We start from the raw sequence: 17984 nt of genomic DNA on the forward strand, positions 1-17984 counted from the left end.
AACGAATGTGAAGATTATTTGGATTGAATGTCCTTATATAGTTATATAATTCAAGGTACTTAAGTAGAAAATAAAAATAATCTTATGAACTATAGCATGTACATTAATCATAATTGAGGGAAAAACCGATGGTTAAGGGTGAGGCTAAGTGTTTAATAGGTAATGGGGAATTTAGGTATTTATATTTGAATTTCGGGGAAAATATAACAAAGTAAGTATTTATTGACATACAAGTATGTATTGTGAGATAATTAAAGAAGCCTTATAGTTTTGTAAATTTAGATAATTGTTGTCGAAAAAAATATCAATAATATTATAACAGGTTGCTGTTCATTTTAATTTTAAAAACATGATTGAAATATTATGAGAAAATTTATATAAACTTAAATGTATTATCTTACAATATTTCTATTTTTAAGAATTTCTTATCAAAATATATCAATGCAATCGTAACATGATTCAACTATTAATTAATTACGCGTCATATAAGCGTGTACAAAAAGGAACAAAGTGAAGAATAACAGTCTATTTAAATATGTTTAATAGTGGTGAAGATATTAGGTTGGTTTGTTCATTTATTATTTTAAAATTAGGATTATTTAGATATTTATTGATTTCTAATTGTTCAAGTATATTAAGTTTACGCCCTTTGCTTTCAACGTGTAATGGGATTGGTTTATTTGAGATATGAATTTTATGATTATTTTCAATTAAGTGATTGGCAAATTGAGAATCTTGTTTTTTATTTTTAAAGGATCTTATGTGTTCTGAATATCTAGTTAAGAAAGAGCGCCCAGTTTGTCCCACGTAAACTGCATTACAGTCATTACATTCAAGTTTGTAAATACCGTTGTTTTTTAAAATATTTATCTTATCTTTTGAGTTTTTTAAAATAGCTCCATTATTATTATTTGTTTTGAAAGCTACGTTTATTCCATATTGTTTTAAAATATTGGAAATCTTTATTGAAATTGGACCTGAAAATTCTATGCAAGCGAACTTGTTCATTAATTGATTTTTGATATAAGGATATATTAAGTTAATATTATTTTTATATAATAAGGCGAAACAATTGTCACGAAGTTTTATTTTTATATGTTTATATTTGTAAAAATAAAATAAAGTATTCAGTAGACTCAAATCAGTGTTTGATTTCTAATTATAAGTTTAAATATGGAGTTCTACAAAATAAACACCAAATCAATCAATAAATCAATCAACACAATATTTGTTTTTTTGTAAAAAAAATCCACAGTGAAGATTCCTTGAAGAGGCAAACGCAATCGAAAAATTATTATTATTATTAATATCATTATCATTTATTCATTCATACGAATACACATTACAAAAAGTTATAACGCATCCCTAACTCTATCAGGCCAAGAGTCCTGTGTTGAGTTGGGATACAAAATAAGAACCTAATCCTAAGAACTCTAACCTCGCTTCACTAAAAAAATATATGTTCCTTTTCTTTCCTGGATCCTCTTCCTGCCTCCTCCCAAACTCATACCTGACCCCACTTTCCTCATCAGATAACGTGTATTAAATCAGTATTTTCATTAGTAAGTGTATGTGTGCAAGCTCTATCTGCCCGCTAAAAAACATCTATGATTTGAAAATAATTACGTGTCCTTACATTTAATTTTTTTAATGTACAAAATTTTACCAGTAGTTTTTTGGCTGGCTGGAAGATATTGCTTTCAGCAATAAGTCTGACAAAACTTACTCTTGTACTTGAAGTTTTATATAAATAATAGAACTAAACCAACAAATTTAATTGATATTTTTATCCAAATTAATAAACATTTTTTTTTCATTTGTAAAATTTTTAAGCATACGTCCAATAAAAAAAAGCTTAATTTATAATTTAATTGGCAAATTAGAAAGGGGGCTAGTAATAACGTTTTTGTATAGTATGTGTGTATTATGATTCTGTTAAACCAGAAAATAATATTACGTTACTGTCAAGCTAATATTGAAGAAAAATTGTCGCATAAAAATAAACAGTTAAATAAAAAATAGACGCTAGTCTAGAAAGGTAACTGAGAAACTTTATAATTGACATAAAAAATAATTAAGATCCGATAGTAAAAATATTAACTAATTGATTAATCTTTCTTATTTCAGATATGCTGAGACGGCTCGCAGAGTACAGGGAAAAATAAATTGATTGTGTCGCACCGAGCTTAAAGCTTTTAAAATTAACCAGAAATTAAGCGGGAAGACGCGCGAGACACCTTGCACTGAAAGGAAACGGAAGTTACCTGGAAAAGCTTTCAAGATGGCGGCAAGACGGAAGGCATGTTCAATTAACGGATTAACTAATACAAGATTACGTCTAGCCACTACAGTCCTAGCTACGTGGATAATGATACTAAATGGTAAGTCTTTTTGTACCTGTTTCTTCAGGAAGAAAAAATACATATACTTTTTTAGGCTTTTTGGTAATCTGTGTCCAGGCGTGTAAAAAATACAATTCTGCATATGCACGGAAGCATTATTATTTTTATTATGGATAACTTATATAACGCCATTTTCGTAATCCAATACCTCAAGGGCGCTTCACAAAGTAATTCTATAAATAGATGAATTTAATTTTAAGTTTTTAAAATTGTAAATCAAGTAAAACAATTTACTTTGTTATCAGATGCTACGGATTTATTCACATGGTAAAGAAAACAAGTGGGTTTTAAGTTTTTTCCATCACTTCACTCTCACAGTTTCGCACTTCCGTTGGGAGAGCATTCCATGCCATAGGGCCTGCGACCACAAATGCGTGTTCACCGAATTTAGTTGTCTGTTTGCGTAGAGATATAATAACTATTCCTCTCGCCGTAGATGCAGCTGATCTAAGCGTAAGACGCCTGTCAGCTAGTTCGCATGAAACGCATACGTTTCCTTAGATATTCTGGAGCAGAGTTATGCAGTGACTTTTACATAAGCATACAGAGTTTGTATTCCACCGTCTGTGAAAAACGTAACCAGTGTAATTAAAGGTGATTAATCGTACGCTTCGCGTTCCAGACCAGGGACGATAAAATATCGCAGTGCATAACCACCTTTAAAATCAATATTTCACGTCCACCCTGCCAGGAATCAAGCTAAGAACCTCGCGATCATGGTAGACGAATGCACCAACCACTACACTCTGAGACGGAGTTATCTACACTAGATTTCATTTTCAAGATAAAGTCGAAAAAACTCATCCAGAGTTCTGGATCTATTTCACACACTATTGTATTCGTCATCTGCGTGGACATTGAATTTAACGAAATGATACCATAATCGTCAATCGGGCTGTGGTCCCGTGGCTAGTGTTATGGACTCACGGATCAGCAGGTCCGAACCCCACTCTCCCCGAACTTCATTTTCATTTTTTAGTGAGTTATATACAACTCATTGAAAATGGCCACCAAAATTGAAATATTTTGGTTAATTATACTCTAATATTTCTTTTTAATAAATAAAATAAGCGATCCAAAATTATTATTATTGATACTGTATATAATCCAAAAGAGTCAATTTGGGATTATTATATATGACAGTAAAAACCATGATTTAAATATTAAAATAGAGTTCTAGAAGTCAACCAATTCTATAAACATAATAATGCACTTTGGAAGACTAATAAACTTAAGTAAGAATATTTACAAAGTAGTTTTTATTTAAAAGCAATAATCTGTAACCGAAAACAGAGTATAACATTTAACTTTTAGTCGTAAGTGCAGTAAAAAAATTACACAGGAATATCAAACATTCAAATCAGTAAAAAATGTTAGTAAAGTTATTTTTAAAACACATTTTTTATTTTACTTATTTTTTTATCAGCATTTTGATAAATTAAACACTTAAGCCAAGCCAGATTGGATTGTACAAAGTGAATTAAAGAAGTATTTTTATAAAACCACTTACGGACATTTTTATTCCTACCGGTTTCGAGACGTACCCGTCTATTCATCAGGACACGTATAACACTTACAAGTAAAGGTGTGTACCTTTACAGTGATAGTTGCACAAAAATATTTAAAAAAACGTGTCAACAGGACGAGTGCTTTTAGTAACTAACGCTAACGTGAACTGATTATATTTATTTTTTAACGTTTGATATTGTACGAGAAATATTATATTTGAAAAAAGATGAGAGGAAGGAAAAAGCATAAATTTACTAGGTATAGGGTACCATTTATTTATTTATTCATTAAAAATTACACTCGTTTACGTATCCGTGAACTAATTAAGGCTCTTTAGGCTGTGCCCGTGTTAAGCCATAATAATTAACAAGAATAAAAAATAGTAAGATAAATTAAATTATAATTACATGTGATGAACTAGAATAGCAATCCGAAAAAAATAAGTATAAATAATAAATAATAAAACAATAAATAATAACATTTAAAAAAGATACCAAAAAAACAGACATAAACTATACCAATTTAGTTACATGCATAATCAAATATACAAAATACAATAATAGAATCATTGATATATTAAAATTAAAATAATAAAATCAATGGAACATCTTATAACTAGCCATATTGAGAGGTTATTTTAGTAGTACTTTTTATTTAGGCACACTTACTTTTAAATCACATTTTGTGATTTATTTATATTAATTAAATAATTGGATTATTTATTTACGTATTTTGACGAATTTGAAATTTACGCAATAGTTTTTCTTTGGAAATATTGAGGATCATTTCATAATATAAAATTAAATGGTCGTTGATGGTCTAGTTGTACCAAAATTTAAAAAAATGTATGAACAGCGTACATTGGATTATATTGTTCTAAAAATATTTAATATGCTGCCACTTGACTTAAAAACATGTCATAATAAAAATAAATAAAAGTTTTTATTACGAAAGTGGTTAGAAGACCGCTTCGATACTGGTTTATTTTTTATGTTAAACTTTCACCTATCAGTATTTTTATGTCTCCTTAAATATATTTTTAGAATGTTCACTTTTTTTTCTTATTTTATTTACAAATTATAGATCTTAATTTTAAGAGGTAGTTTTAATTTTAGTTTTGTAGATATATATTTAATTAATTTATTTGTTTTCTTTTATTTTTATATTATTTAGGTTGCCTTTATGAGCACCCACTACTTTTTATTTTTTATAAGTTTCAAATATATGTTTATTATTAAATTTATTTATTTTTTATACTTTTTTAAAAATATTTTAAATGATTTTATTCGGTTTTGTTGAGTTTTTTTCTTTCTTTCTTCTTAAAACTTTATTTTTATTTTCTCAAAAAACCAAAAAAATCTATGTATATTCATTATTTTATACGTGTAAAATACTATGTCTGTACTCTTTTATTTGAATCTTAATAAAAACTAATGTCTAAGTACCCGATGACAAACTATTATTTAATAGTTTATCCGGACAAATATATGTTTTAATACTTTATGTTTTTATTCTTATAATATATCAAAATAGTAATAACATGTGTATTTTATTGAATAAAGACTAATAATAAAAAATAAAAATAATATACTATATTGTTCGTTTTTCTAATAAGCTTCTTGGTTAACCAGCCATCTGCTGAGAGCACTGACATGATTCGTAGAAAGGTGCCATATTGTTTTCATTGTCTCCCTTTGATAATATTTTCACAGAACTTTTCAAAACTAAAATAACAAAATAAAACCGAACAAAAATACTTTTACGAAAAAAATATCCAAATTTATTAGAAATCGATTCTGATTTTACTTCGTCAATAACCATGTTCATTGGAAAATATTCGATATTGCGTTATTTAAATTCATTAACCATAAAAAAAATATTCCCCAATATAATAAAATAATCAAAATCATCATTAATTTTCTACATCTAATAATGCATAGGGCACTGCATTGGTTTTAAAAAATCCTTAGGTTTCAGGCGCCAGTCCAGAAACTTCTAGTGTAAAAAAATATTCTAGTGTAAAAAAACCTCTTATGCATGCCTATCATGCAAGAGGTCTCGGATTCGATTCCCGACATGGTCGATATGTAATATTAATTTAAAGGGGTGTTTTTAGACTTGAATATTTCATAGCCCCTGTAATGGTACCCGAAGTGTAAGACTGATCGTTTTGCCTTCATGTAACAAAAATTATCAAGATACGCTGCGATTGGTGCACCAATGCATTCCCTATGCACCATTAAGTGCGGAAAGGGAATGATGATGATGAAATAAATCTCAGAGTTACACGCTTAAAGATACCTTATTTCGCACTTTTGCATAGAACAAAAACTCTCCAAATTTTTGGTATGGTTTTTGGTTTAACAACAAACGTGGAACTGGCGGTTTCGGTTTGCGCTTCCAATTCTCGAGTTGAGACCTGCCGCCCGTTGTATTGCTGTAAACTGTAGTTTACTTCGTTTTTGATAATCATAGAATGGTTTTTGTCCGTATGGGCGGCTGTACTCGTATAAGTGGGTGGCGTATTATTACTCTGAGAATTTTTTTTCTTTTTTAAAAATTAATACTTAATGTTAACCATATGTGAATCTCTTTCACATGGTAGACAAGTGCGCTGCCCATTACACCACGAGGGGGACGTATAATTATGTCAAGCGTAGTAATTTTATTTGAAAAATATATTTTATTTTGCATAACCAACATTTGATTATTCCTCTGTTATCTGGTCTCCATATTATAATGTTCACATCAAGAGTATTAAATCAGTTCAACATCGATTTTTGAGAAAGATAGGCTGTAGGTTGGGCTTGTCAAGAGACCTATATACGAATAATGAGTTAGAATTTACCTTGAATATATCTTCTCTTCAAAACCGTCGAAATAAATCCGACCTTATAGTCCTATTTAAAATTCTCAACTCACTCTTTGATGCGCCTGAACTACTGAGCTCAATAAAATTCAATATCCCAACTAGAAACCTCAGACAAAACTTACTCTTTCATACCGATAACCATAGAACTAACTATGGTTTTCATTCCCCTATGCCCAGAATTCTTAGGTCTTCCAACAAACATACCAGTCTTGATTTCTTTGATAACAAGTTGTCTTCTTTCCAACGATCACTGAATCAAATTCATTTATAAACACCTCTCTCCCGCTTTCACTCCCACAAAGTCTATTAAAAACTATTGTGTCTTTCTAATTTTTTTTAAATAATCTTCTATGTACAAATGTGTCCATAAATATGCCCATTGGGCGTATATATAAATAAATAAAATTTGATAAATCTTTTTAAAGGAGGTATAAAGCTACGACCCCTAGAATCCAAAGTCTTAAAACAGATCAACTAAGCCATAGTCCAATAACTTAAATACGAATAAGAAGGATCAAAATAGATTTTGTAGCGGACACAGATATTAAACGTCCACACAATTTTTTTTAATGTTAATTTTATAACGTTCAATCGCCATTTACTGAATCGTAAAAACAATTTATTCGAGGACAGCGATTTTGTTCGCACCATCTGCAGAAGAAAGATAAGAGAAACTACCCTTTAGTGTTCCCGAACGGACAATTTCTCGATACCATCAAATCAAATCCAAATGGGAGAGAGAACCGTATATTCCCAATCTGACGCATAAATCACTGATAATGTCGTTTGTTTTTATGGAAATTAATATGGAGCTGGACTGCGATTAAAGATCTTGAATCTTAAATTGGTAAAATCAATCAGATTTATGATATTAGAATAATACATTGTAGAGTCGTAAGAAGAGATTAGAGACACTAGCACATTTCACACTGATTTAAGATATGAAATTTAAGATACTAAACAACCCTTCAACAGCACGATGGCAGCTACGTATACTATCGTATCCCACAAAATGTCTAATTTCGTTTTTTAACAGTATCGTGTAGACAAATGTAGGATTTAGGTCCTACCCCAGTTAGAGATTAGCCGAAGACATGTGGCTGTAGTTTCATGGTTATTTATTACATAGCGAATAAATAATGAATTGTGTCGAACGAGTGTTACGGCGATTAGGAGTTGATATAACTGCACTTGAACTGCAAGCTGGAACTAAGTGACTGCGTCGAGATGGACTGAACTGACTGACTGACTTGACTAGTCGACTGAACTTGTTGGGCTGACTGACTGTCGTTGCCACGCCCTGTAGTCTCATTATAGGCAAGGTTCCTTTGTAATTCATTTCTTTATGGTAGAGACGATGTGAATGTACTGCAGAACGATGCTCCTGATTTCACGTGCAATACTGATAGAGTTGCATTATATGTTATATTGGATTGTATACAAAATAATGACATTACTTTCTTCGGTCATGGCACTATTTCAAGTGAAGCGTTTTAGCACGTGTGTGTCAACGATTATGATCTATGAATCCTAGACAACTACGATAACTTAAAATCCTTTTATTCAAAATTTTAATATATCGAAAAAAACAAAAAAAATCCATAAAACGTCTTATATTTTGCGAATAGATCGTCCAAAAATAAGTATTTAAGAGGTCAAAAAGTATGTGATACAAAAAAAATCTAAGCATGGAGAACAATACGACTTAAATGGTATTTATTCAAACATGTTCAAAACTATCGCATGAAATACATTGTTTTTTACTAGAAATAATCATAGTGTGTAACTCACGCGTTCATTTAATTAGTTCAAAAAATCAACCAATAATCGTAAGTTATACATACGGTCATTTGAATGAATGCAGATTCCATGTAAAAAAAACGTAAATGCTATATGTATACGCTCTTTTGAACCGATAAGGATTCAACGTAAAAAGTCGTACCAACGAAATCTCAAAAAGTCCTGATTGTACACATAATTTTCAAACGGCATTCGAAAACACAGAATTTTTTAGAAGTACAATCCAAAATTCTAATTAATGGCATTAGAATTGTAACTTGGGTGAACAAAAATATCTTTAAAAAGCTCTCCTGAAAAGTTGATGTTTTGAACATATGATAGCTTACGTAGCTGCCATCACAGAATTCATGAATTTAAGTATCGTTCGTCCTTTTTTAAAATTAATTACGATAAAATATAAGCGAGAGCTTCCACTGACAAACGCGAATGTTTTACGGGAATAAGATATAAAAAGATCTAGACAAAGTTAGTGTTTCAAATATAAAAGAAGAAAAAACATTCTTAATATTATTTTTTTATACACTTAAAATAAACTAAGGTAAGCGAACTTTACAGGTTTTATTAAGCTTTCCTCTGCTTAAACATTAAACAGCCTTGTAAAAATATTGTGTAAGACTCGCGGAACATAACATATTTGTAATTTCAAGTGGCGTACGTCATCCAAATTACTTTTTGTCAGCGTCTTTTTAAATGAGTTTTTTCAGTGACGTGCTGGGTTAATTACATCAAAATCCCAAGGGAAAATATTGTTTAAAACTCTACGCGATGGAATAATTTTACTTGTGTATTCAAGTAAGAGTTTTAATTTATTTCGTTAAAAATATTTGTACCTTAGCCAACATAACGATAGTAAAAAATATAAATCAAAACAACAAAATACAAATCATAAACGAGTAGGCATTTTAAAAATTAATTTCCGATACAGTTTTACGCAAAATTTTCCTCTTTATCTGATTCACTCCTCAGATAATTGTAAAATATCACAAAAAATATCATTTTGAAAAACGTGTTCATATACTAATAAAATTATGACATTGCTTCCATCATTGAAAAAAATGTCCTATTTATATGGCAATCATTTTGTCGATGTTCGCCATCCTTAATGCTGTAGTCTGACAAAAAGTAAGGAAATCATAAGATCTAGCCGTTTCAAGACGCCGTTTTTTAATTAATTGCGCAATTAAAAAAATAAGTAAACATGCATTAGATAAAATTAATCATTTTGATAGGTATTTTATGATATAAAATATACTTTAAAGTTTTACATAACTAAAATATAATTACTTTTCGACCAAGAGATTGCCCCTCTTACAATAAGAAACAAACTTTTGTGCAATGAATTTCATAAAAAGACTTAGTTTTAAAGTCAAATTTGATCAAATTATTTAAAAATAATAAATTGAACAAAAGAAATGTCAAAGTCAAATTTGATCAAATTATTATAAAATAATAAATTGAACAAAAGAAATGCCGCGAAAAAAAATCTTCAATTTTCGTTTTTGAAAAGAAATACAATTCATATTTTTTTTGGAAATTTTCGAGCGAAATTTCGTTATATAATGTGTGTGCACATGAAAATAAATTACGATCACACTAACAGTAGCAAAAACTGCTTATTCACTACGGCTGATCGGTGGACAGTAGACAGTGGATAGTATTCAATATTCAGTGGTCATGCAATACTGCCCCAGTGACCGCCAATTGTTCAATTGGAAGTGATGTGTCTAATATTAACTACTGATCAACACAGACTAGCTTGTCCCAAGTGCGACTCTAGGTACTGCAGCGACGGGTAAATCAAAATCAATTTGCAGATTTTATCAAAACGTGCATCACTTTACGCTCGAATCAGACCCAAATGAATTGAAAAGTCAAGTCAAAATAATTAATAGAAAATGATCACTAAAATATTTAAACTTTTGACTGTGATAATGGACATGTTCTAACCATCAGAAATCGCCACTATGGTTGCATCGTCTGCGTAGCATGTGATCTTAACGACCTTTTCTCCGTAAGTCTTAGATTAACCACTTCCTCCATTCTTAAAAGCGTTTTTATATATTTATTTTGTTTTTGTAAGAAAAGTTTTTAGGCCTATATATTGTTGTGATACATTTAGTTTTTAAATAACCAAATGAAAGAATTTAAGAAATGTGGATGTTCAAACTTAGGATGTGAAATAACGGTGAGTAAAGTTGCCACTTAAGTCAAGCAATAACAGGTCACAAGCCCTGTGAATGCCTAGACTTTCATATTTCCGTCTCTAAAATATTCTCCATCTCTGTTGTGTTACTGTTAGAAGGACAGAATTTGGAACATAATCTTTACTATCAGTTGTGCATAAGGCTATTTTTTTAAATAACGTGTAGTTTTTGGTTGTTATTCCACAAAATATTAATCTGATATAAATTTTTAAAATACGAAGAAACGAAAAGAAAATTAACAATTAAAATCCTTAAAAACTCGTAAAAAAAATTCGCCATTTTGGAGCAATTGACTCGTTGGGCTTAATTTTATTAAATTAAATGTTAAATAGCTTGAAACTTCCAAAATGAAAATCACAGATAAACTAAATTTAGCTCCCCGTTTTCTCGAAAAAGAAATGTAAACTTTTGTGCTAAACAGAAAGTCATTAGAAATCGCTTTTCAAAAGTTAAAACCCCATTTCTAAAGAGAGGAAGAGTTAATTAAAACTTTTAAATTAGGCGGATAAAACTTCTTGCTAAGGTAAATGAAACGTAAGTAACCAAACAAATATTCGGATTTAAATAATTTCGGGTAGTCCAGTTTCGTATATCCTAAGTTTTGTAATATATGGGTAATATACCTGCCCTTGCGATTGATTTCCTTCATTGCAATAAATATTAACTTAATGCTTTCAATCGAGCAATATATAATTAAATTAGAAAAATAGACGGACATGAGACGTAATGATAAAATCAATACGAGTGTTATTACGTATTAAATGCTAATGACAAAATGATTACTTGTATAATTATAAAATCAAAAAAATGATCAACTAAACAATACAGTTCGTAGATTGCTACAGTGCTATCAAGTTTAAGTTGTTTATTTATTTATGTCAATTCAAGTGTATTTATATATTTATTTACATTGATGTGTGTGTATATTTGTATATTTATGTCCTGATTTGCAAGAAAAAATATGTCGGGACTTACAAACGAGTTTTTTTTATTGTTTTTAATGTGTTCACATACGTGAATACAAAAAATATTCGTACATAATAAAAGATAATATTATTCTTCAATTGTAATCAAATAATAATTATCTATGGTAAAGTATACTCAAAATAATAATCCAAGGCTTTACTCGAGGAAATAAAAAAAAGGTTTAAGGTCAGCTTTTACCCTAGGAGCAAAACAGCATTTAATAAGTAAAATATATATAGTGTGTGACGTAAATATTTAATACATTCAATAATTAACAATGTGTGCAATGTTTAAATAATCCGTAAGGATTTTTTGTATAATTTATTCAATGTAATAAAAAAAAACATTATAGAATGAAACATAAAACAATTACCATTCTTTGGAATAAATGTAAAATTTTACACCTGCTCTTTTTATTTAATTTATACATTTTATCATTTATACACTATTTTGTAGTCTTTGCCCACCTAACAAGGGTACATACCCCGTTCTAAGCTAGGCAATATTATAATAAAATATTTTAATGTCAATAATTATAATATTCTTAAATATTTTAATACATAATAATAATTTCAAAGTTAATAGAAAGAGCAGACAATTAAAATATAATTTTACTGGTATACACATATTGATACATATATAGATATATGGTTATGCATATATATACACACATACTTATACACTTATACATATTCTCATGTGCACACACATACATACATACATAAAAGATATACAATTTATTTAAAAATGCGAAAGTTCATATTGACATTTGTTTTCGTTAAATTATTCTTTGTTTATTATTTTTATTTTGAATATCCAGTAAGAATCTCCAATCCGTGGCATGCATCAACCTCTCTGACATCATCATCATTTAAGATTTACGTTAGTTAATAATACCTCAAGAACTAATTTAAACTATTAGTAATATACATACATTTAATATAAAACATTCAAAAACACATTTTTTCAAGCTGATTTGAAATATTTTAAGGCTTTCTATTCCTTTGTGAAAGGTAAAACGGCGGTGTGACATTTACAAAAACGGATTTTGTATAAATGGCATTTCAGAATGAACAGCGTCGCCATTACAGTTAAGGTGGCATTCTGACATTAAGACATGCAACAGAAATGCGAAAGTGCTAAATAACCTAATACTACGAAAGGTTTACTATCGCATTTAGAACACAACAAAATATTGCTATATAGGGATAAACCCGCAAGCATACTCAGTACAAAAATATCTTCATAAACATTTAGAAAATTCTATGCATGTTAACCGTGGCAACATACATTGGACCGAAGGGAGTTTTAAAATTCAAATATTGTAAAGCTTTTTCAACATATAACATTTTTACGTTTAAATAAAAAAACGAATAATTCAACGTGTTCAAATCGGGTGTTTATTTTTTTTTAAAACACAAATTTCAAGACTTTTTCACTATAGTAAAACCTACCAAAATTAAAATGCGGCTAATGCGGCACCCTTATAAATGTACAGGCAAGACTTGTATACTTAATATTTTATTCAAATAAACCAATTCCATAGAATTTATGCGATAGTACCACATATAACTTGAACTTTGTAAATTAATTATTAATTTAAGGCTTAGTTTCCATTCAAATGTACGTTAAACAAACGAAAATATTTTTTAATTCCTTAAGTACCTACATACAGAATACAAAATGTTTTAATGTTACCAGAAATTCATTCAAGTTGAAGGGGTTAAATACACTCTATTTATGTTAAATTTAACGTGATGTTACATAGCTGGGGACGTTTTTATACAACACTTTCATATTTCATTCTGAGAGCCATTCCATAGTACGTGCCCTAGGTACTACAGTCATATTTGCATTTTAAATTCATCCCCTTGCAAAAGGCTGTTTAGCATACAGGTCAGTACGATAGGACCATCTACAGGGAACTTTAAGCCGTGTTTAAATTAATGCTCGGACTTAAGTGTTTCAAAAATCAATTAGAGTTTTGAATATTTATTTAGGGCCAATTAAAACAACGCGCAACGTGATGGAATAAAATACTGGATTCTAATTTACTCGAGAGAAATGAAGGAATGAATATTAATTTTATGACTGAAAATTCTGTGGCATTTAGGTGAAGATGTACATGTCACTAAAATTGTGAAAACGGGGTAAGTATGCAGTTCCACTCTACAGGGTCTACGGAAGATTGTACGAAAAGATACAAGTTAGGAAAAGTTTACTCATTCCAATATTTCAATAATAAAATTAATTGGTTAAAGTCGTATTATTCGATGCTACTATTGGGTAAAAAAAGTAGATGTAACTTGTGTGAAAATAGCATTTAAAAACATAGAAAAATTAAATATGAGAAGAAACACAACATGACTTGAACCGCTTCGTGTATTTTCACGTTATTATAAAGTTTATTCAGAGATAGCACCCAATATTGTACAATAAAGAAATAAAACAGTAAGAAACTTTAGATGGCTCCCCTGCACAATGTGCACAATCAGCGAATAGCGACTTGCACCTCTTTACCTAAATGCCACTTAATTTGCATTGAAATTGTCTTAAAAATGAAAGAAATACGTGCTTGTAATATATTTTCTCTACCTCTGTCAAAATAAATCAACTACAGACCTCATGCACGTGATCACGAATTGGATTCATGGTGAGGTTGACGAGAAATATTTATTTTAAAATGTATTTTACACCGTAATATTTCATAGTCCTTGGCATCCATCATTTATTTGTCATTTTTCATTATCTTTTTTTCCTTTGTTTCTTATTCTTAAAATAAATTTATATGTTAAAAAAATAATATTAACATGTAATGGCTGGCTTAGAACTGGATATGTACCCAAGCCGGCAATGTTAAAACAAAAATTGCAAAAATAATAAAGGCAAAAAAAATCTCAGGAGTTGGACTAATCACCTACCTTGCAGTATGCATTATTAGGTTGTGGATAAGGAGATAAGTATGGAAATTATTTTCATATTATATTTTTCAATTTAATACCTTCCATATGACTAATGGTATTGAATAATCTTAGAATAGCGCAATTTAAAGGAACATTTGAGACCTATTTTTATAAGCAAACTACACCACGAAGAGAAATAATACACGCTTCAAAGTGAAAAATGAAGTATTTTCTTGATAAATTGTATTGTTTTTCGTCCAAAATGATACCCTATTAACGACCGAAGTCTTTTTCCAAGGCAAAGCCTTACAAACTTCACGAGAAGAGTGAACTTGTTAGAGTTAGGAGAATTAATATATTAAACTCTAAGAGATTAATTAAACTTCACTGTTAAAACGCTAACAGGTTAAACAAATTATTGTTAATAGTTAATAGCGTACAAAGTTGTAGTGACATTAAACTTTTGTAGAGTTTAGTAGAATTGCTAACGTCACGAGACGGTTCTCTCGATTAGGGTAGAAATGCATTTTAATATGTATTCGTATGTAACCTAAATCAAATCTAAACTATTTACTCGACCGTATGTAATGTATTTATTTAGATAGTTGTAAAAAAAACTTAAACTTTTACCTACATTATAATCAATATGAACAAAAATAATTTCAGTTACTACATTACAACAATGTTTTGAGTTTGTCCAAATTTTTGTAGACAAGGACGGGATTCAACCCCCTAGGGGGCTGTTAATATTAACATTATACAACAGAGATGATAAATAAAGGTTTCAGGTCTTTAGCTTCACAAACGTCAACAGATGGAAGAATTGAAGGAATATAGATGTTCAAATGTATAAATATATTTATTAGATTAAGGAATATTTTAAAAATCAACAATTTAAAAATAGCTTATTATTCAATTGTACAATTTTTGTTACAATATGGTATTGTAGGATGGGGTGGTGAATATGCCAATATATTAAACCCACTTAAAATAGTACAAAGATTAATTATTGAAGTAATATAAAAGAAACCCTCAACATTCAATACGGAAAGTCGATACAACATATTTAAGGTAGACACTCTTTATAAAATAAATTTCACTATACAAATTTATAAAGAAGAAAAAATTAAAGAATTTGAGATGAATAAGTCGCTCAGATAATATTAAAATTCCTAAATTCCACACAAGTCATGGTCAAAATAGCTTTGTCTTCAAAGGTGTAAAAAATTATAATAATATCTTCAGTGAACTAAAAACAATTAAAAATAATATATCAAAATAAATTTAAAGTAAATCTAAAGAAATTTTTTGAACACGTGTAAAAAACTGCATAAAATGTGAATTAGTATGAATGTATTATTATTTTATGTTTTTTGCTTTATATATTCTGTTTTTTTTTTTCTCATATACTCGTATATTCAAAATTATATAAACTCTTATAAATAAACAACTACAACAGTGTAAGTCACTCTCCAAGCACAAGAGTTAGTCTCTTTTTTTTAAAGTTACAGTGATAACATTTACTAGATGTATAAAAGTAGATCTGTATATAATTTGAAAAAAACATGTACCTTTTATGAAATTTATTAATAAAAAAATAAAAATATAGGCAGAAGGGTGAATGTTACACAGTGTGTTAAGTGGCCACTTAAACCAGCCAATGACAGGTCATAAGCACTGTGGATGCCTAGACTTGTATATTTCCTTCTCTAAAAAGGTTCTTCGTTTCTGTTATATTATGTTAACTACTCTACAAGTTATTAGTTTTAGACGCAATATGTTTCCTATTTTTTTTTTTCGTATTTTCCATTCTTCATTCTATTGAATTCTTTGAGTAGCTTTGTATGCGTCGTATCCCTATTTTTGAAGTTCACGCAAGGAACTTTTGAAGTTGTTGAATACCATTATTGGTTAGTTTTCTTATTATTTTTTTATTAGGCATGGTACTGTCAATAACTTTCATCACAAAACGATGTTCTCTATCATTTACTTCGCAAATAGATGTTTCCTTATTCCAATTATCTTTTTGAAGATCCATGCTTATTTTTTCTTTGGTGTTATTTTGTTTTTTGACACCAATCTTCGAAGAAATCCAATAATATAATATATTAAGGTCTTGATTTGAAGAATGACATACCGCTGCATATTATGTGTTCCTGTTATAAATATATTCTTAACTTTATAACCAACATCGTATTTTTATGCGCATGGGTAAAGGGTAACTCTGAGACATACCGAAAACAGTAGGCAATTTTGTAGATTTTAAAAATAATTCAGGTTGTTTTAGCAGGTTTTGGAGCTAAAAACGAGGAAAAAATATCAAGTTTGATTTATTACATTTAATTTATCAAACCAACAAAAAATAATTAAAATATATTTTTTATAAAATAATTGAGAGTTGTCACACCGATTTCATTCTAAACATTATTTTCACACCAATCGCACCTGAACTGCGAATCGTCCTCACTAGGATCACACTCCTTATGGTACCACTTCGAGCATACATTGCACTAGACCCACTCTTTATCTCTGATTGCAGGATCCACAAAGATCGGATTGAGATATTTTTCTGAACGCATTTCTCAGTATATTAAAGGTTAAAAAGAAGTCAGTAGAGGCATTTTATTTATTTGTATTGCTTCTACTGCTAAAGCCTTACGTACAATTACGTACCATGGCTCTCAAAAAAAAAAATTGGTTTGAATTACATTACACAAATCAAAATAGTATATGTTTACCCCTTTTTCTGTTTCGTCTGTCGGTTTGCCTGGGAGGTAATATATTTTTGTTTGTGGTGTGAAACAAAGATGTTACTAGCTGTATTATTTTATTCAGCGTACCGGGTCAACGGGAACGACGAGAAACGGATCTTCGTAACAATCAAAGACGACATTTAAAAAAAATAAAATTATTACATATTATTTAAAAATTACATTTATAAAGTACATATTTAAGCAAAAAAACAATAAAAACAAAACGAAATAATGTATTTTTGGATATAATTGTGTGAAATACTTGTTTAAATCATTTCGCTGAAACCATTCTTAATATTATTCATGTTTGAATCACTGGGATAGTTTTTACTGATTTTCAATCATTAAAGTACATATAAAACTTATAAAACTACACTTCCAAAATTACATAAACATGTCTGATTCCGAACAATAAAATTTTAAGGGTGATGACATTTTCCAGTAACAAATTGAACGCAGTTACACAAAAAGCAACTAACTGAAACTTTGAATAATACAATTTATTGATAAACAAAAAAAATCTACACATTTGAATGCATTTAGTGTTGAAAAACAATTCCCTTTTACTAAATAAT

The 17984-nt window shown here is 29.3% G+C and overlaps 1 protein-coding gene across 1 annotated transcript in view; it reads left to right on the forward strand.

The window, feature by feature from the left end:
* LOC148275225 (uncharacterized) overlaps positions 1-17984 on the forward strand; it is a 116740-nt gene that overhangs the window by 73379 nt on the left and 25377 nt on the right. Inside the window, exon 2 of the mRNA XM_088235991.1 lies at positions 2128-2381. Coding sequence (XP_088092117.1) covers positions 2282-2381 — 100 coding nt within the window. The 5' untranslated portion in view covers positions 2128-2281. The remainder of the gene's footprint in view (positions 1-2127; positions 2382-17984) is intronic.

This window comes from Micrasema longulum, unplaced genomic scaffold (assembly GCF_059751315.1).
Source record: "Micrasema longulum isolate JH-2025_06_02 unplaced genomic scaffold, ASM5975131v1 h1tg001485l, whole genome shotgun sequence".
NCBI lineage: Eukaryota > Metazoa > Arthropoda > Insecta > Trichoptera > Brachycentridae > Micrasema > Micrasema longulum.